The sequence below is a fragment of the Chinchilla lanigera genome, unplaced genomic scaffold (genome assembly GCF_000276665.1).
Source record: "Chinchilla lanigera isolate Chin_1 unplaced genomic scaffold, ChiLan1.0 scaffold00008, whole genome shotgun sequence".
Taxonomy (NCBI): domain Eukaryota; kingdom Metazoa; phylum Chordata; class Mammalia; order Rodentia; family Chinchillidae; genus Chinchilla; species Chinchilla lanigera.
In genome coordinates, this window is record NW_004955409.1 from 38,474,616 (window position 1) to 38,495,714 (window position 21,099).

At 40.6% G+C, this 21,099-nt stretch overlaps 2 gene segments (V, D, J or C); both read right to left on the minus strand.

Annotated features, from left to right (window-relative positions):
* The window catches only part of LOC102015697, a gene marked incomplete in the record, with an annotated part of 840,941 nt that overhangs the window by 775,215 nt on the left and 44,627 nt on the right, over nucleotides 1–21,099 (minus strand).
* LOC102010038 lies at nucleotides 7,806–8,996 on the minus strand. The segment is given in 2 exon segments: nucleotides 7,806–8,715; nucleotides 8,876–8,996. Coding segments are annotated over 2 exon segments (465 nt in total).

A 21,099-nucleotide genomic window follows, 5' to 3' on the forward strand; every position in this document is an offset into this window, starting at 1 on the left:
TATTGTCCAGAAATAACTATCATTATTTTATTCTCTAATTACACCATTTAATCACTTGATTAAAATTATTTAATTTAATGCAGTCCATACACCCTGGGGTGAAATAGATATTTTACAAATAATCAAATGTATGTATCATAAACTTAAGAAGTGCTGTCTACACTCCTTTAGTAACATATACAGCATTTCAAATCTGTGATTTTTAATTACCATAAGACACTTGTCTGTCTGAAAAAGAAACAGGGAACACACCTCTGCTGGGTCACAAACTCCACAGGACAGTCCTGTAAAGGAAATTGAACACGGAAAATCAATCAAGAATCAAGTCTCACTAGCAAAGCTGTTTTGGTATCTGTATTTGTCTGTTTTCTTCCTTATTCCTTATACTGTACCTAGAAAGCACCTATCATTTATAAAGTATTCAAAAAACCATTATACAATTAAAACATTTAGTGTGTGCCTGTTCTTCAATACCTAATTGTATTTTGATTTCCTCATAAAACTTCTCCCAGTCTTTTGTGTGTGTGTGGCACAAGGATCTCCTTAGATTAATTTTAAGCCTCATTTGTGCCATGATCTCATCACTTGTGAAATTATATACAGCAAAGTAAATAAACAGTTCAAAATTCAGCAAGGCCTGGTGGCACAGCTGCAGTCTCAACAATCTGGGAAGCTGAAGCAGGAGAATCAGGAGTTGAGGTCAGTCTGGAACATAGCAAGACCCTTTCTCAAACAAAAAAAAAAAAAAAAAGGAAAATTATAGTATTGGTTTTGCACTAACCATATCCATTATCAGACAAGAAAAGCTGTTCCACCTCCTAAGCCTCCTGCCAACCTCCAGGTGCAGGTTTGGGTACAAGCAGCAGGTGCCTAAGGAGCACGGTGCGCCCACCACACAGATGTAGGAGGCAGAGTCACTGAGCCGGGAGCCTGTGATGTGCAGGGAGCTGTGCTTGGCAGTTGCATCCAGAGTCACTGTGTACCTTCCCTCTGATGCCTTGCTCTTGGAGGAAGGGATAATTATAATAGAAACAGGACCTCTCCCCGGATCCTGTCTGTACCACCTTACATTGTTGCTGGGGTTCACGGTGTACTCACACTGAAGACTGCAGTTCTCTCCCTGAAGCACAGTCAGAGACCGAGAACTCTGCTCCACTACAGGCTTGCCAGTCACATCTATTCAGAAAGCAGCAAGAAACGAGAGATTAATAGTCTAGCCTTAATATTTTATAATTTCCATCCTTCCTGTACTCTACAGGAATCCCAGCTGAACCAGAATGGGGCCCCATTGTCTTCCTTCCTCCCCTCCTGATGCAAATACTTTGTCCCAGGTCCTGTGAAAATCTTCCCTTACTTCATGTGTCAGGGTTGAAAGTCCTCATAACTTACACCAAATATAAAACCACAAAACCCCCAGGGAGATCCTCAGGTCCTTCTCCATTCTTATTCTGCAAAGGTGTGCCCCCCAGTACTGACTTGTCTATCAAAACTGTCTCTTCCTTGTAGCATTAAAAAGGATTCTCAGCCAGTCAGAGATCAGATTCAGCTACACACACAGTACTCACTTTTGTAGGCAAGGCCAATGCATGCACTGCCACCTTGGGGCCTGAGCTATAGTTGCTCAGAATCTCTGAGCAAGTTCCTTTGCTAGGCTTCCTTTGCTTCACTACTTGCGAAGGGATATAGAATAGAAGTTCCAGAGTGTCTAGGGAAGCACAATAGATTACTAATAAAGATGAATATATAAGGTTTCAGTTGAATTCTAGCTATATATGGTATTAATGTGGCATTTAAGTTAGCTTTCTCATCTGATAATGGATATGGTTAGTGCAAAACCAGTAATTTGTTTTTTCTGTTTGTTTATTTGTTTGTTTGTTTGAGAAAGAGTCTTGCTATGTTCCAGACTGACCTTAACTCCGGATCCTTCTGCCTCAGCTTCCCAGATTGTTGAGACTACAGTTGTGCCACCAGGCCTTGCTGAATTTTAAACTGTTTAAAACTGATAATTCATGTAAAAGACCTATGAGAGGGACTAGCATGAACTTCAATGAAAGTATTTGTTGTTTTAGGACTGGAGTTTTTTGCAGTTCTACTCTCTGTTTTAGCTTCGGTTTCTAGAAAGTGATCCATTCAGAAGCAGATACATAATACATCCTTACTGAATGAATGAGAATTTTTGTTCCCATAGGGATAGCAGTATTTTGTCATTAATTATTAACTAAATGATTGTTTTCAAGGTCTGCTGTTGCTCAGGCATTAATATGTGCTAAGGATAAGCAAAGCCCTTGATCTCATAGAAATAGATTTTATTGAGCGGAGCAGTGGAATATTTGAGCTCAGATGCTGGCAAGTTCACAAAGTTGAATCTTGTGAAAATTTTCACCTCATTCCTCATATTTCCTCAGTAAAACAGTTGTTTGGGGGCTTCTTATATATTCACAACTGAATGTAAAGAGATATAGAAAACAAAAGAATGAACAAACACACTCCAGTCAAAAATCAAAAGAAAGCTTGTGCATTATCCTCATATAAGACAAAATAGGCTTTTAAAAAAGAATTAGTAGAGGTAAAGTGGTTGTGATAACTGCTTTTTTTGTCTCCTTGGCTAAGGAGAAAGGAGTAGCCAGATGTCTGCTCTAAGACTTGTCTAGATGTCACGGTGAAGATACTTTAGAGGAAATTAATACTTAAATCAGTAGACTCTGAATAAAGCAGATTTTTCTCCAAAGAGAGTTGTTGCTCTTAGCCAGTCAGTTGGATTTAAGAGAAAAAAATTGAGAGCCTCCAATGGAAAAGAAAGGCCTTCAAATTTGAGCTACAGAATGAAGTGTTCCGTGTCTGCAGTTTGCCAGTTCCCATAATCACAATGTCTTAGACTAAATCTTAGAGAAATAAGATAGATAGATCCAGGTAGTCATATTTGCATAAATGCATATGTATGGTTAGTATAATCTTACTCTGTATATGCCTAAATAATATAGATACATTGGGGATTTTATATACTTTTGCAAGTATTTGTTGTATTTCACAATAAAATCATTGTGAAATGTTCATGAATGCTGATACTGTAGCTCATTGAAATGGATGATGTCTCAATGATGCTTCCACAGTTGGAATGTGTTCTCTAAAGCTCATGCGTAGGAAACAGAATTTCCAAGGCCATAGTACTTGGAGATGGAGTCATCTCTAACAACCTCTTGTTTCACTGGAACTCTGCCCTTAGGAATAGATTAATGCCATGAAAGTGCAAAGTTCTGAAAATCCAAGAAGGCAATATGGAAAAACCCCAAATGAACCTGTGCGTGGCAATGAGTTACTGATAAAACACCACAGGTGAGAGCCATGAAAGAAATCATTGATTTCTTTCATATTAAAAACTTCTGCTCTATGACAGATAATAGTAAGAAAATGAGAAATTGAATCATAAGCTAGGGAAAAGTGCTGTAAAAGACACATTTGGCAATGAACTGTCACCCAAATATACAAAGATGGCTTAAAATTCAACAAGGAAATAATCCAATAAAAAGTAGGCTAACTGTCTTAAAATATATTATCAAGGATAGATACCAAATAACATTAAGGAAAGCTACCACATCATATGTCACCAGAGAAATCCAATTAAAATTAAAAGATACCACTAATAAACCTATTACAATAAGGAAAACAACAAAACTGGTTGTAAAGACATGAAACAACAAGGATTATTACAGTTCTGTCAGAAGGAAATGCAAAGTGGAAATGTATAAGCCACTTACAGAGACGGTTTGGTTTGTCAGTTTCTTACATTCTTTTTTCACATGACCCAGTAATCCTAACCCTTAATATTTGTTCAGAGTAATTGAAACTGTTTGTCCTCACCAAAATCTGCACCAGGTTGTTTATAGCAGCTTTATTGCTAATTGTCAAAATTTGGGAGCAACCAATTGTCTTTCTGGAAGTAAATGAATAAATAAATGGTGGCCCATCTATCCAAAAGGGTGTTCTTCAGCACTTGAATATTAACTGTCAAACCATGAAGGCATGGTGAAAGTTACATGCTTGTTACTAAATGAAATAAATCAGTCCTAAAGGGTGCGCACTTCAGGAACCCAACTATCGGTGATCTGGACAAAGCAAACTGTGGAGAAATTAAAATGGTCAGTAGTTGCCAGGTTTGGGGATGAGAATGCAATGAACAGGTAGAGCACAGAGGATGGTAAGAGAGAAAATATTCTGTGTGACATCTACTTGTTGATACAGTCATTAAGCTTCTGTCAAAACCTCCATGACATGAAACCCCAAAGATGACGTTGCAGATGACCCACGGATGTTGAGTGACCGCAGTATGTGAGTGTGGGTTCACTGTCTGCAATAAGCAGGCCACTCTGGCTGAGAATTTTGATAATGGTGAAGGCCACAGGTTTATCTTTTTGGGTTTATATGAAAAATTTCTGTACCCTCCTCTCATTTTTGCTGCAACCTGAAAAATTAAGTCATTAAAAACAGGTAGAGGGAGAGGATATAGCTTAGCGGCCCAGGCACCTACCTGGCAAGTGTAAGATCCTGAGGTTGATTCCTGGGACCAAAAAAAGAAGGTAGAGATTTGTAAATATGGGCTGGATGGAACAAAGGTAGGTGTTAAAGAACAGAGACAATAACCTTAAAACTTGACAGACAGATGAATGGGCAATTCAGAGAAAAAAACGTAAATGTTTAAATATTTTAAATGATATGCATATTTTAATATTTTAAATGCAACTCCATCTGATTCATAATTAAATAAATTACCTTGGAGAAAGAGAAAGCCTAACTTAAAAAGCAGTGGTTGAAAATCTGGATAATACGAAATTTCTGGGGTAAACACTTATCCTACCAAATCACCACTGCTGCTAGTATAAGTTTGTGAAATTTATCTATGAGACAAATCTTTGTGACATACATGGCTATTATATGTTTTCTCTTGAGTAATATTTAATTTTCCAACATGAGTAATTGACTATTCTAGTTTTTCATTTTATTTACTTTTTTATCTCTTAATTTTTATTTTTTAAAAATTTTTTTATTTTCTGCGATCAGGAACCAAACTCAGGACCTTGTGCTTGCCAGGCAGGTGCTTATGCCACTGAACAATATCCCTGGCCACTATTTCTTAATTGTTAATGTGCAGTTCCTCAATTACCATAGTTTCAAATTGTCTGCAGGGCTTGGGAAGTGATCATTGTCTGTTTTTTTCAGTCTGTGCTGGAGAGAATGGGCTAATAGTTCTCATCTTTTCATTCTCTCCCTTCCAAACCCCTTCAAAACACAGACACATAGACAAACACACAAGATATTTATATACATATATATGTATGTATATATGCATGCATATGTATGTGTATATGCATATGTGTATATATGTATGTGTATATGTTTATATATGCATGTGTGTATAAGTATGTATGTGTATAATTACATATGAATACATGTGTATTTGCCTAATACTTATTTGATTTATTATGAAACTCCTCAGAGATTTACTGGGGACTTGACCCAGCTCCAGGGATGTATGTCTATGCACAGGACCCTATAATGGTCTATGGATAAGATTAGTATTAGTCGGGCAAATTCAGCTAGGGAATTTTTTTTTGTTTTTTTGTTTTGTTTTTTCTCCGGTACCAGGAACCGAACTCACGACCTTGTGCTTGCCAGGCAGGCACTTTTGCCGCTGAGCTAAATCCCCAGCCCCTTAGTCGGGCAAATTCAGAGTATAAAAATAAAGTGTTTTCATTCAAGGGGTTATAATAAGGTCAACGTGGAGTGAGTTCTGTTGTCAGAGAGTAGTCATTTAATGTTTTCTTTTTCATAAATGGATATGTAAATGTTTTTTAAAAAATTGAGTTGCATCATTGTGTTAATGTATGGTCTGCTGTATTATAATTCTTGAGTTTAAATAGTTTGTCTCTAAAATTGAATTTTTAAGGGCTGGCAGTTTAGCTCAGTGGCACAGTGCCTGCCTGGCAAGCACAAGGTCATGAGTTCGATTCCTGGTACCAGAAAAAAACCAATAAAATAAATAAAATTGAATTTTTATACTATTATTTTAGATGTCAGATTAGATGTGAACTCTAGTAAAAGTAAGGTCTAGATAGTATGGGTATGTTGCAAATTACTTCTGCTTTAAATGTGAGAAACTCTAAGCTACTAAACCTATGTAATTTTATAATATCCCTTCTTTATATTTGAAATACCAGTAAACATGAGTATATAAAAAATTTAATGGAAAATGTATGTACATGAATGAATGTACAGGAATGAATTGAGAGAAATTCAGTTGATGACAAAGGTAAGAAACCTCAAGGTATAATTGAAGAAAATAAAGTTTTCATGACTTGAGAAAAATAGCATTTTTACTGAATAAAAAAATAGCAAGTTAATGTTTTATAGATAAATATAGTCAACAAATGTGACTCCAACATCCTGGTTTTCAGGCATTTTTAAATTATTTTTTTCATGTGTTTAAGGCACCTTGAATATGAGGAAAATGAAACAGACTTTTTAACATTTATGTTGGAAAATAAAAGTGCAAGAATTATCAAAAATTCTTGAAGAAAAGGAGTGATTTACTCTAGCAAAATAAAATGACCATGAAACTCCATTCTGAGATTGGCACAAAAGGAAAGACGCAGGTCAACGGATCTGAATAGAGCATGTGTAAGCATATTTTAGCGAAAGAGTGAATCTGATATATTAAAAAGGTTCAGATTATCTGTTTCCTGTGGGGAGATCCTCCCCAAGTGCTTCTAAGAGCTGCTATTACTGATCACCACAGGAAAGCGGAGGGTGCGATGCCTGTAAACTTCAGTGTGGAAACGGAGCAGTGTTTAGAACATGGAAGGAGCTCTTGCACAAGTTTATCACACGGCTGACACCTTTAGAAAGGAGGTCCAAGTGTCATTTACTCACAACAAACAAACCTACATCAAAGTAATTCATTAAATATTATAAATATGACTTTTTCTAAAAAAATATGAAACATATAGAAAGGCTAAGACCTTCATTATTTTAAACAATGCTTTCAACATAATACTTATTCGATTTATTATGAAACTCTCCACTGAGATTTCCTGGGGACTCAGCCCAGCTCCACTCTCTCTAAACAAGCGTATGGTGAATGGCTTAAATGAACAGTGGTGTGGTTTGGGGCTCCAAGAAGGCCAAAGCACTTTGGGAGTAGAAACAAGGACTTCACAGGAGGTCTGTGTTTCCTTGGCTTTCAGACAAAGGGCAGGGACACTGAAGCAAGCGTGGAATGCAGCAGGAACTTGGGAAGTTACTTCAAAGAATTCTCCAAGCAGTAAATTTTGCCAGTTAAGAAAACTGTTTGATCTCTAAGGTTGGCGCTTCCTTGCTCTAGAATACGGAGTGTCAACAGCTCCTGTCCTCTGCTGTGGTTTATCTTGACTTCAGATCACTGTTTTCCAACACAGCCAGACGTCCCTTCACGGTCAGCAATTTAACCCTTACATAGCCTGCTCTCCAACAGAGATTTGCATCCAAAGAGTGAAATAGATCAATGGAAATAATAAACTCTGTGGAAATACTTTATAATGGAAAGACAGAACTTATTAAAAATGATGATTATTTTAGGAGAACATAGGCCTTATTTACACACACATAAAAAGCTTATATCTCTGTGGGTGAGACCACCGTATAGCTTTGTCAGAGCCTTGAGCTGTGGGTCGTCTTATGGATGCAGCTGATGAGGAGTGCATACATCTTTACTATGGAGACAGAACTCTTCCTTGCTAGGGGCGCGAAGAAGACGAAGGGAGCTCATAGCTCAAAGTTTTCCACACAGCAGGCACCTTCAGAAAGCAGCTATGACTACAATTTATTCATAGCAAGCAAAGCTCCATCAAACTAATCTACCAAATAGCACAAAAACAGCAGGATGTTTTAAAAAGAAACATGGTGAGGCCTCCCTTATCGTAAAATGTCTATAACATAATATTTGTGCAATAAATACTTATTGGACGAATTGACACAAAAATCCAAGAATTTATACAGATTTTTACGGGTTTGTCAGTCATTTGCTTCTAAAATCCTTCAGCCAGTTTTTTTTTCTTCAGCTGGATCTCATGGCCCAAAGGGCAATTTTTACTGTGCTTATTCCTCCTTTGCAACTTGCCACCAAAAGTCTGTCTCTAACTTCAAGCGACAGCTGCATGGATGTGGACGGCTGTAGCTACTGCTGACTGTAGATACAGTTGTGAGAGGGGCCGGAGAGGCGCTTGCTCCAGAGTATCTCCCTCCAGCACTACACCGCGCTGCCTCAGGCCTAGCTACGCCTTGTGGGAGGTGGTGACTTTCGGCCTTGCTCCCTACAGCAGGTGGTTGCCTCAGGCAGAACTGCGGGTTTTTGTGCTCCTCCCTCCAGCAGTCCTTTCACAGTGGGAGACTTCAGGGCACAGAAGTACACCGCTGAGTCCTCCAGTCGTGAGGCGGAGATGACAAGCTGGATGGATTTGCTCGCTCTCTGGAAATGCACGGAGTAGCGACCTCCTGCTGCATTTTGTAGCTCCAAAGAGCTTTGGTGAATGAGGAAGACCATCTCCTCCCTGCGGGACTGCTTGTACCAGAAGAGATCGTAGTTTGTAGCACCGCTGTCATGGGTGCAGGGCAGGATCACAGCCTCCGTTTCCTGCACTGACACCGCTGACTGGGCTTGAGTTACCTTCTGGGCAATACTGGATCCTGAAGGAAGAAAAGAATCAGAGAGTTTAGCGATGTGCAGAAGGAACAGCCTTGCATTTCACACCCTGCCATCGCTTTTTCCCCGTGTTCGCTCTAAGGCGCCTCCGGTGCGCCCGTCCTTATACCACAGAGGAGGCCCAGTCCCTCTGGAGCTTCGTACCCAGCCATGTTGAAGCCATGACCACCTTCAGCAACCCAGAGAGAGCCATGTCTGCATTTATCAGCTGCAAGGATGTCTGTCTTTCGTCTTCCAATTCCGTGCTCTGCGCTGTGAAGTGAGCCCAGAGGCGGCGGGGGAGGGAGGAATTACTGAGCACGGTGGTGCCTGTTCTAAAACAGGAAACAGAAGTTCCCCAGTGAAAGAGGTGGGCGTGGTGATGTCACACGGCTCTGTGTCCTGGCTGACAGTCTCAAGCAACCTGAGCCTCTTTCTAAATCAACCCATTCTAACATGCTAATATTAGCGTAGTAGCCTTTCAATCTGAAAATATACAGGTATATTGAAAGGAAAATTCATCAGCGCAACTGCTATCCTTAGTCACTGCATCTGTGGCGGGCCTAGGAGGAGCGCCCTTAAAGACACATGCACAATGGGTTATGCAGACAACGTAAGATGCAATAACCGTGTGTCCTCCTGCAGATGGATGGTATTTAGTCTAAAGCAGAAATCACTGCATCGGCAGAAGGCAAAGTTGGTTGAACTCATCGCTGCAGCTCTTTTGACTTAGCTGCTGGTATGAAAATATATCTCTCATTTCCAGTGTGTGATCAGTTATCTCTCTTGGGCCAATCAGCACAGAAAACCTCATCCCTCTTCATAAAGTCTTCAGAATGTTAGATCTCTGGACTTGATCCCACATGGCTAAGCCTTTGAATTATCTGACACAATATTAGCAATACGGAGGGTAATGAACTATTAATTTTAAATTTTTGTATTTTACATATTTTAATATTTGAAATGTAGCATTTTATAATCAGAAAAAATAACAGAAGCCATTTTCTAGTAAGTCAGAAGCCCGTGTGTGAAAAGGACTGTGATACAAATACTGAGCCTTTCTCATGGGAGAGACGTGGGAATAGCAAACGTCACCTCATCTTTAAAGACTGCATTTCAGCACAAAGCCTTGCCAGTTTCCTTTAGAAGCCTACTGAGTGCCACTTTAGGACGACTGAACGAGGAGAGCTGCCTGGATTTGGGCACCAGGAGAGGGCACGGAAGTCGGGCCCTGACCCTCCCTCCTGTCTGTGAGTCTCTTCCTCCAGCTGTTCACATTCGCCAGGTACACAGCCATCAAAACACCACGGTGTACACTGTAAACATACACAGTAACGAACAAAACAGGAAAATAATCTGTTTGATTAGAGCAAGTCAGCTATCAAAATGTCCTAGGCTTTTCTGGTCACCGTCAGATTTTATGCTTTTATTGGCAACATATTAGTTTCCACTTAATAACAGAAACCCGGCCAGGCTGGCTGGCAGGTCTGTGCCCCAGGACGGAGGGTGGACTCTCAGGGGCGGGTCTGCTGACAGCCGGGAGGGTCTGGGACTGAGGAGAGCAGGCTGCGGGGACGCGCGAGGCTGGCGTCCGGACTGGGGCTGCAGGTGCGGGGAGAGGTGCTTGGTGTGCCGGTTCAATAAACGTGGAGTCTGGTTTTGCTTTCCGTCCACAGGTAAACGAATGTCAGCAAGGAGCGGAGGGCCTTTGCCAGCTTCCGGCTTCCCCCAGGGAAGCAGGACGAGCCCGCCCGAGCAAGTGCGGCTCACAGCAGAGCGGCCTCCTTCCTCCTGGACAGTCGGGTGGAGGAGCTGCTCCACCGCTCGCCCGGCTCCCCTCATGCAGGGTGGAAAAGGCAGGGAAAGCTGGAAGCTGCCGGGCATGATTCTCCAGGATTTATTTTCTCTGCAGTGATGACAGAAGCCTGGATAAAACTAGCTTCTCCCTGGACGCATAAAGGGCATCTGTTGTACGCTCTATGGGCCCCAAACCCTCAGCTCATAGTTCGGCTGCAGCTGCAAGAGCCCGAATAGGCGGGATGGGTGTCTTCGTTTTCCTTCCCAGGTAGGATCAAGTCAGCCTGGCATCTCCAGGCCGCAGAGTTACTTCTGCTATCCGGTTGTCCCGTGCTTTATTTAACGATTGATGTGATTTCTCATTTAGCAATTACAGTGGCTTCTCCTGTTCTCTACCCAGACAATAAGAGCTTCGGCCTTGATCCGTCCATTCAGAATTTGCTAAAATCAACCCTCCCTGTGGTCTGCACTAGTTGACTTGTGCTGCCACCTTGTGGTAAACTCGCTAACTACTGCACTCTGGTTAAAAGCTCATCTTTCACACTAAGGGCTCAGACATGTATAGCTGTATAGTTCTCTGATCAAAGATTAGACGCTCAGGCAGTACGAAGAGATCAAGGCTGATATTCACGCACACTACTGAGTCATTGTTAATACATTGGAAGGAGGTAAAAGTTATTTTTATTCAGCAACAGGCTGAATTTAAAATCAAGGAAACTTTCAAATTCTTTCTCATAAAAAGAAGAAAAACAAAACGAAACTTTTCAGCCAAATCTACCTTCAAGTTTTGTCTGTTACAGAGAAAAGAACTCTCCCTAAAAGGAATACGTAAGACAAAGATCTGAGTAAGAGAGAGAAACACTGAATATCCAAAGAGCATGTTGTCTCAGACTCTTGCTTCTCCGGGGCTGATCCTGCCGGTGACCTTACCCTTCTCGAACAACAGACAGTGCCGCAGTCCAACCATGCACGTCTGTAAAAGTGGGAGTTGAGAAAAGTAAAGACCGAATTTCCACGGCAAGGTGGTGGTGGGATAAATTCTTGAGTTATTAATGCACCAACCTAAAAGCCATTTGACCTGTAGGTTGGGCTAATTTGGATGAGAAATCTGGCCTACTTTAAGAAATCTTTTTCTGTTTTGATGTGGCTTTCATCCTGAAAAGTGCTAAAAGAAAAAGTAGAGATTCTCCAAAACCATTAGGCTACACATTTCGAAAAGGTAATCATACATGTTAATTTTTGTGTTTTCATTTTCTGCTATCAAAATGTCTTGTATCCTCTAAATTGCAATAAGTGATTTACAACTTCCCTGGAATATCCTCTAATGTACAGGTGAACTCTCTTGGCATGGACTCTTGCTGCCTTGACCACTGATTTTTCTCCTGACTATGTACACTACAAAGTTCCCCTAAAAATTGTGATGAAGTTCTTCATACCTATGAATTTCCAGGATATCTTCCCCTACCGAAAAGCATTTCTTATCTTCTGTAATTTCTTGATGCTTTCTGGCTATTTCCGTGCGAATAAACATAACTAAACATTGCGTGTGTCTGCTATCAGGACAGTATACCTAGGAAATTTCCCTGTGGAACTCATAGTGAAAAGTGGTTTCTGATGAACAAAGATGACCTCGTTTCCAGAAGTGAAAGCCCATTTACTCTTGTGATCTGTACTCGCTAGTACCATGGAGTTATGCATAATGAAGCCTTCATTCATATTCACGTCTTTCAAGATCTAAGGACAGTTGTGATGATCAGCCTCAACTCAGTATATATTCTTGTATGCACACTACACTTCAGGAAAGGAAAGCTTGCATAAATATTTTAATACTAAATCTACTGAGAGATCGTGGCATTAATACAAGTTACCTTTGGCCTCTATAATTACAAGAGGTGCTCAAAGTGGTGGCCATCGGCTTCCAGATATTTATTAGTACAGTAAACTGCTGCTCAGGAAACCAAGCTCATTGAAATTTCTGCACACACATTTTCAATTTTTTCTCTAAAGGCCAGCAGTGTAGTGGGTTTTTGGAAATATACATCCTCTAGGGTCCCCCATATGATGCTAACACCATCTGTTTAAAAAACATATTTTTCTTTTCTTGAAGTATGTATACATTTTTGGTGGACTCTGCTTATATATGTAAAGTATTTTCACATATTTAAGATTTCTCCGTTCTAAAGTTCTTCTATTTTCTCGCCACTGCCCATAAGATAGAATTCCCAAGTCATTTATGGGGTGAATTTTCCTATTGAAAACCAGGTTAAATAACCCTAAGTTATTGCAGGCTGATCAGGCCTGCAATCTCCCAAGTGAGTGGATGTTGAAGGCTTAAATAAATGAGACAATGTAACGATTTCAGGGCACCAGGAGGGACTAACTCTCTTACAGCTTCAGTATTCTCTGAGTTAGCCAAAGACTGCTCTGGGCAGCCCTTATTTATTTGGTTTTCAAACAAACAGAGACGATACTCAAGAAAACAGGGGAATCTCGCAGGACCTTGGGAGAATTTTCCAAAGTAGTAAATTATGTCAATCAGGAGAACTACCTTATCTTTAGGTTGGTATTTATTGTAGGAGTGTGGGGCCTGCAGCTGCAGTCTTCTTGTAATTAATTTGGGTTGGAGCCAAACATCTTCAGCTGTGGCCTTATCTTGTCGGACAAGGTGCCTAAGCTTCAGACAACTCACAAGTAAACATGGAAAACCAATTGGTTAATATTACATCCTGCTCAGAGCCACTTTGTAGTGGTCCCCAACATTGTCCCTTTCTTGAGGGTACATCCATTGAGTCAATATTTTTCCTTTGAGTAATGGCACCAGAAGCAGCTCTTTCTAGCACCTTCAGGGCTGTCAGTTACACAACGCTGTTTTCCCTAACCTCTCAATTTCAATGACAATTTTTGCTAAAAATGTATGAGTGACATTCACTATGGTGAAATCCTTCCTTCAAAAAACTGTCCATTTGGCACATGAATACATGCCAAGAAAGTCTAGAAATCATCTGGGTGTCGCAGATGACACCACCACTTTTTGGTCCGCTGAGTGGTGGACTGATTTGCTGGTAGAAGAACAGTGGTTCAGCCTGTGTCTCCTTCCAGCTCAAAGTGTCATTCATTTAGGTAAGTTGAAACTCTGGGTCCTGGCAGTCAGACTGCTTAGGCTAAGGCATTCCCAGAGCCAAAGGGTGGAGCTCAAAGCAGCTGGACTCCCTGAGGCATCTTCTCTTTGCTCAGCAATCTGGTCCTTCAGGAGTGTGGCAGGGAACAGATTCCTAAAGAAGAAACTAGGAAGTAGTTTCTTTCTAGTCCCATTCGTTTACTAGCTAATTGTTTTATACTTGAATTTTTCATAAAATTTTTGTCTTTGTAGAATCAAGTAACTAGAAGATTTCTGAAGATTCCTCCAGATCTAAAAATATTTCATACCATTTACAGAGAAAATGTTTATTAAGGGGTGGCTTTATGAAATATGGAGGCATATGAGAGTGGAGAGAAATTGTCCTGTACCATGGGATTCCAAGACCATTTCCATGTTCACATGCAGTTGAGTATGTCTGAGGTTATACTAATCAATCCTTGGTTTCTTATAAGGAGAGACAGGATCCTTGTAATGATGTATACGTAACAACATAAACTTTCTCATTGCAGAAATGTGAATGTTCTAAGGCTAACATTATTTTACAAGTAGACTATTTTATTAATTACAATAGCATTCTTCCTTGCCCTTCTGTAAGTTAATTTATTGGAGTTTCAAAAGTTATTCTTTTAGCAACTTAATTTTACAACAGAATTATAGAAAGGAGATCAAGTACTTTGGTAAATGAGATATTGCAAACAGAATTTTTGATGATTTCTGATTTTGAGAAATCTTACAGTGGATATTAAATATCTTCTGAGTATTTTATCTGCTGTAAGACTATTAGCATGGATACCTAATAAAGTACTTTGAAATATAAATATTAGTAAATCTAGGATTGATTTTTTTTCAACCAAATAATTACCCTAAGGTGATTTACTCTTCATAAAGGTCAGTTTCATGTGAGTCTGAATTTTATTTCAAATGTAACTTTTAATTTCTGGGCCTGTGAAATTCACTCTGAAATGTGGCATCAGTTTTTTTTTTTTTTTTTTCCGGTACCGGGAACCGAACTCACGACCTTGTGCTTGCCAGGCAGGCGCTTTTGCCACTGAGCTAAACCCCCAGCCCCGTGGCATCAGTTTTAGATTAGAGTTTCTAAACTTTTTGCAAGGTGTTAATGTGAGGCTTCATTAGGGTATGACTCTCCCTGCACCTGTTTGCCAGAAGAGGCTTTGTTGTCAGGGAAGACTTAGCTCAGTACCAGGGCTGCTCTTAGCAAACATAGGATATCATAAAAGGGATAAAATAGAGCATGTAATTTTGTAAGCACTGGGACATCTGAGGACACTCAAACATTTACACCGGATACCTCAAGGACTTTGATCACTGAGGCACTAAGCGTTCAGAGAACTTTGACCATGGATGTTTGTTCAGTTCTCCTCACCTGAAGTCCCTGACCCTCTATGTCCAAGCCCAATAAAAGGCTCCATTTTTCTGTGTACTCCACAGACGGCCTTTTCACCTTCTATCTGCCTGCACCCAGGCACCATAAATCTTAGGGCATGTTGCCTTCACACAAGCCTGGTGGGCTCTGCTTGCCTCTAACCCCTGCTGTTCCTCACAGCTAATACATTTCCAAAATGGTTGATTGCACTCTATATGCACATATATATGTTTTGTAATAATTTGTACTACTTTCTTTTTGTGATAATTTACTAAACATGTCCATTGACACCCACTTTTATGTGTCCCAGATTACCAGAGAGCTCCTAGTGTGCTCGTGCACTTGGAATGGAAAAAACAACAAGTCAGCACATAGGTTCCTGGCTGTGCCCTTGAATCCGACCTTGCATGTGTTCCTATGCTTCTCACAGGCTCGTGCACATGCTCCATCCTCTGATCAGTCTTCACTTGCAGTGCACAAGCTCAAAGCCCAATTTACTAGGAGCGTCACAGCAGCAACAGCAGAACATTAATTCCACTCCTAGGCCCTTTGTGGGCTGAGCCTGTGGACTTTGTAGGCCACATGCCCAGGAAGCTGCTCTTGCCCTCAGCTTCCCTGGAGTCGCCCGTTTGTCCTCATCTTAATCTCAGGGTCTCAGTCTCGCAGGCAATCCCGTACATTCACACAGAAGTCCCTGCCAGGCTGGGATGCACACACAAGCTTAAACCTCGGGTTTACTTGTCAGGGTGCTGCGGCAAAGCTTTCTGCTCATCTTCCCCCAATGTAATAATGTTGGAAAATCTGTAGTAACTGAGTCACTCAAAACATAAGCAACGCCAGTGTATGTTACATCAGAAAGGAAAATTTCAATCAGCTCTCTAATAGACGGTGCTATTCAGAAAAGATTAAAATGCAAATTATTGTCTGTGATGTGAACACATAGTACAGAGTCTTCTCCTCTAGCCAGCTCAGGGTACAACCCCTGGTGAGCTCAGAGCACTGCCTTCTGGTCGAGAATCTTCAGTGTGTTCCTGAGCAAAATGAAGGAATATTTTAAGTACTTAGATCACATATGTAATCCCCTAGTCAGAATGACTGACAATGACATGAAAGATCTTTTCATTATATTTCTAATGGGTTTCAAGGTTGAAAATATAAAAATACAACCACATGACACATCTGTACTGAAAAGTCTAATGTTAGCAGACATAAGAGTGGTATGGTGGTAATCAGGAAACCGCAGCTGTGCACACTGCAGTGTGATTCCCTGAGGCTGGAGCTGTGGCTCAGTCCCAGCTGCAGTTTGCAGCCAGGCTGCAGGTGACCTGGGTGCACTGTGGCTCTACTGCACAGAGGTAGGAGCCTGAGTCTCCCAGCTCGGAGGCCGTTATTTGTAGGGTGCTATAATGTTCTTTGAAAGTAAATGTTGACGCTAGCCTTTCAGTCCAGTTTGCCCTCAGAGTAATGAAGAACAGACTGACAAGGCTGCCTCCAGAGTTTTGCCAGAACCAATGCACTGTGTTCATAAAGGTAGAAAAGCTGCACCTCATTGTAGGGCTGTCTCCCTCCTGGACACTCAGGGTTGAAGGGCTCTGCTCCACCTGCATGCCTCTCACCCCTGTTTGGAAAAAGAGAAGCAGACACATATATTGACACTGGGGAATCACTGAACAATTTCCAAACCTGGACAATATCCCAGGAAACGCTCATGAGGCGGGGGCTCTGCATCAGTCCTCCTTTCCCTGCCTCTCGTGTCAGGTCTGCAAGCCGCTGACCCCAGGCAGGGGCCCTCAACTCACAGCAAATCTGCACCCACAAAAGCCCCAGCAGGGCTCCCCGTTTCCTCTCCATGGCTCTTGTCCCTGTGCCTGGGGCGACATTCTCCAGGCTCTGGATGTAGTCAAGTGACGTGCCCAAACTTTTTCTTACAGGAGCAGGTTCCTTAGATTTACTGAGCACAAGTCACATCTGAACTTTTTTCAGCTGCTTAACAGGAAACCCACGTACCAGTTGCTAGGTGAGAATGCACAGTAATCACTGTAGTGCCCCTTAGTGGGTTGAAACCATCAACACAGGTCATTTCAGACCAGCTGATTCCTCAGCCTTAACACACCAGCCCTTTTCACTCTAATTTTCCTTATGAAGGAAATGCAGATGGTCAAAAATCGAAATGCCTGGCCTGGACAGAGGTTAAAGAGGAACCACTTTCAGAGCTGGGGATGCAGCTCAGTGGAAAAGTGCATGGCTTTAGGTCCTGGCTTCAGTATCCAGCACCAAATCACAAGAGTAATAAAATACTACATAGTCTAAAACCCCCACTGACTCCACCTACTAGTTCTGGCCCTTCCATCACACATCACCTTAACTCATCCTTCTCCTTTTCAGTCTGGGAGTTTGTGCTAACAGGTGTCTTAGAGTAGATTTACAATATATTTACAATATACCAAATATGTGGAACAAGAGAAAATAGTGTTTGTTCTACAGCATTTTACTTGCAACAAAATGGTACATAATTTGCATACCTTTATGTTACACCTTTATAAACTCCTTAACATACTCTGTAAATTTTATGATATCACAAAAAGTTGTCCATGGCTGCCTTGGACTTTTGTATAGGCATAGTTTATTTCATACAACTTTGTCTTCACTGATCAACTATTGAAATGTTTGTAGTTAATTAGCAGCAGCACATAACACTTCAGTAAACTGCTTACAGCCTTCCTTCTACTCAATTTCCCCATGATTCTCTAGGAGAAGGATAGCTAACATAGCTGTACTAATGACTTCTATCACTTTACTGAAAGGAACAGTTAATGATTAATTATTTGATCAATCTTGCATTTGTTTTGTTTTCCTGAGAAACCACTTTGAAGATATCAATACGTAATACAACAATCATTGTTAATTTCCTACCAATTTGTCTGTAACTCTGTATTGTTTGTATTGTTCTTATGTTATTTTGTAAATGGCTGTGTGTTTGTTAATATGTTTTCCTTCTTTTATTAAAAAAAAGAAAGAAAGAAAAAAGTGAAAGGATGATGTATGTAGCCAGCAGGCGAAAAGCTCTCCAGTGAAATGGGTCCCAGGAAAAAGGATCTAAAGAGGAAGGGAGTGAACTCATGCTCTGATTTTTATGGAAATGGCTTTTGTTTTTATTACTTTATGTATTTATATATTGGATCTGTAGTTTGTCATCTCACTTAATAAACTCTGAAATTACTGTCTAATATATATGCATAGAGTCCACTAATCAGCCAGGAGATGATTCTAAAAATAGTAAATCAGCTACAGAAAAAGTAAGAGACGAAAGGGGATACACAAAGAAAATGTAGCACAACACAGTGTACACAAAAAATTAATAGCATTTCACATAGAGAAATCCAAAATATATACAAAACTATATATGTGTGTGCATATATAATTTAAAAATTCTTATCATAAGAACAGGAATGTACTGGACATTTCCCAAAACAGTAAAAGTAAAATGGACACTTTTTCAATGCAACAGAAGTCTAAAAGAGAAAAAAAATCAAGACTACCTCAAACGGGGGCTGGGGATTTAGCTCAGCGGCAAAGCGCCTGCCTGGCAAGCGCAAGGTCGTGAGTTCGGTTCCCAGTACCGGAAAAAAAACAAAAAAAAACCAAACAAACAAAAAAAAGACTACCTCAAACGACACCAAAACATTAAAATTGAATTCAAACATATAGTAATATATTAATCAAAACATACATTAATCAAAGAATATTAATATATGTTTAATATATATAATCAAAACATATATTAATAAAAACATATTAAAAGAAATACTGATTGAATTAAAATTAAAAATCTTGTGACGTACTGAGGTAAGGCTCAACACATACCATGGTTAGGTAAAGTGCACAACTACAGGGTGATGTTGGTGCTTCTGACCTCTGAATCTCTTCACTTGCCCCATTTTCCAAGGCCTCAGTCTAGGAGCCTGAATCAGCTGCAGGGAGAGATTAAACCAGGGGCTGAGTGGAAAGGGCTGATAATCAATGGACTGTTGTTTGTGCCCAGTGCCCTCTGGAGACTAAACAAAGAACCAAAGATCCAGTCTCACCCCAGGAAGCTAAAGTACTCTTTCCTTTAGTTTAGAGATATAACAAAAACTCTCACTGGATATTTTTTCTTCCCTAAACAGTGTTATGGCTCCCTCTGCAGCCGTTTACATTAATCTCAGCCTTAGTGAAACATGGGTCTTGAAATACTGGAGTAATTCACTTTAGAGAAAATGATCACACAACAAATGGATTTTGGAGTTCCTTGCATGTGTGGAAAAGAAGTGTTGTGATTCTTCAGGGAGACATGTTCAGAGCAGCTTCCCTGATCTGAGCTTTGGATAGCTTTGTTGGAGGTGGACTTCCAGTTCACAGAAGGAACCGTAGAATGTGAAGACACCTACCTTAGCTGGTGACATTAAAAACTGTGTCAGATGTGGCTGGGTTCAACTGCTTCTGACCAGTTCCAGATCCTACCAAAACTGAGGCAGGAAAATCTCTTGAGCTCAGGAGTATGAGGCTAGCCTGGGAAATATAGTAAGACTCTGTTCTATGTGTGTGTGTGTGTGTGTGTGTGTGTGTGTGTGTGATGAGACACACAAATAACAATATAAAATGTGGACTTTATCTATGACAATGAAGAAAAATTGCTTTTGTCTATTTCAAGAAGAATTTTGATAAGTCAGTGGCTTTAGATCAACACCAGCGATTACACAATATTCAGATAAGACTGCTGGCGCCTCTGACATGACTGGAGTGTCCTGCCCAGTTCTCGGTCCCAGACCACCAAGAGAACAGAAAAGACTTGGGCCTATGCTGAGGAAACCAGGCCAACTGACAATGGCATTGTGAAACGTGACTCAGTGTTTGAAGAAATGAAAGAGTAAAAAGTAAATTTGCATCCTGGAATCCTAGAAATACCACCAGCAGACCCAGAGGAACATCTGAAAGGAGAAGCAATATGGGAACACTCTGATCACGAAATTCAGCATAGGCAGGCCACCCACAGTTTATCTGAATGTAGATGAGGAGAGTGTTGACTGTGACCAAGAGCAAGGTCGTTACTCTGGAAGACAAGCTTCTCCATGACACCTCATGAGCTGTCAGATCCCAGGGCTAAAAGCATAATTATCTCACAAGTAGATAAATTTCTAGAAAAATGAAAAAAGAAAACAAGTTGTTTTCATTCAAACAAATAAGACCTTTTCTCTAAAGTCAGAAATCTTCCTTTCTGTTATGGCTTGTGTCTAGATGTCCCCACAAAGCTGCATGTGGTCATAAATGGAGCTTTTTGGAGATGGCTGGGTCTAGAGTGTGTGATGCTGGGATTAAGGATGTGATGCTGGGATTGATTCATGGTACCATGCTAGGATTATGGATGCCTCACCCCGGGTGTGAGTGCTGCCCACCTCCAGCATGGGTTCCCTGCATAGAATATAAAGAGCAGAAAGAGGGCTGCTGTGGTTGTTGCTTGTTACTTGCCACCTCCTGCCTGCCATGAACTGTTTCTCCTCTGTGATGCCCTCTGACTCGGAGCCAGTGGACTGTGGACTGAAACTTCTACAAACTGTGAGCTAAAATGAAGCCTTCCTCTTTTAACTTTGGGTGTCAGGTATTCTGTCTTAGCAATGGGAAAACTAAGACCTTTTCCAAGCCTGTGGTTATTTCTACAACATGCAATCAAATATATCCTTAGGATCCACATTTTCTTGCCACTGTGGTGTATAAATTGTCTCCTCTATATAAAGAGTTGTCAGCTTAAAAATATAAATGTCCATGGATAGTGCTTCTGGTCCTACATATCAAATATCATAGCTGCTCATTGCCCTGCTCTCTCAAATACCCACTGAGAAAAGAATAAAAATGTAAAGGAAATGATGATTAAAACAGAGAAGTGAGAAAACTTAAAGAAGGCAAAAACAAGCTACGATCATGTGAGAAGACTGTTCTAATGAAACCCTAACAAGTAGCATTTGAATCTGGCACTAGTTGGGGGGATTTAAGAAAAATGAGATTGAATTGCAGTGTCTAAAACTCCTTTTCATT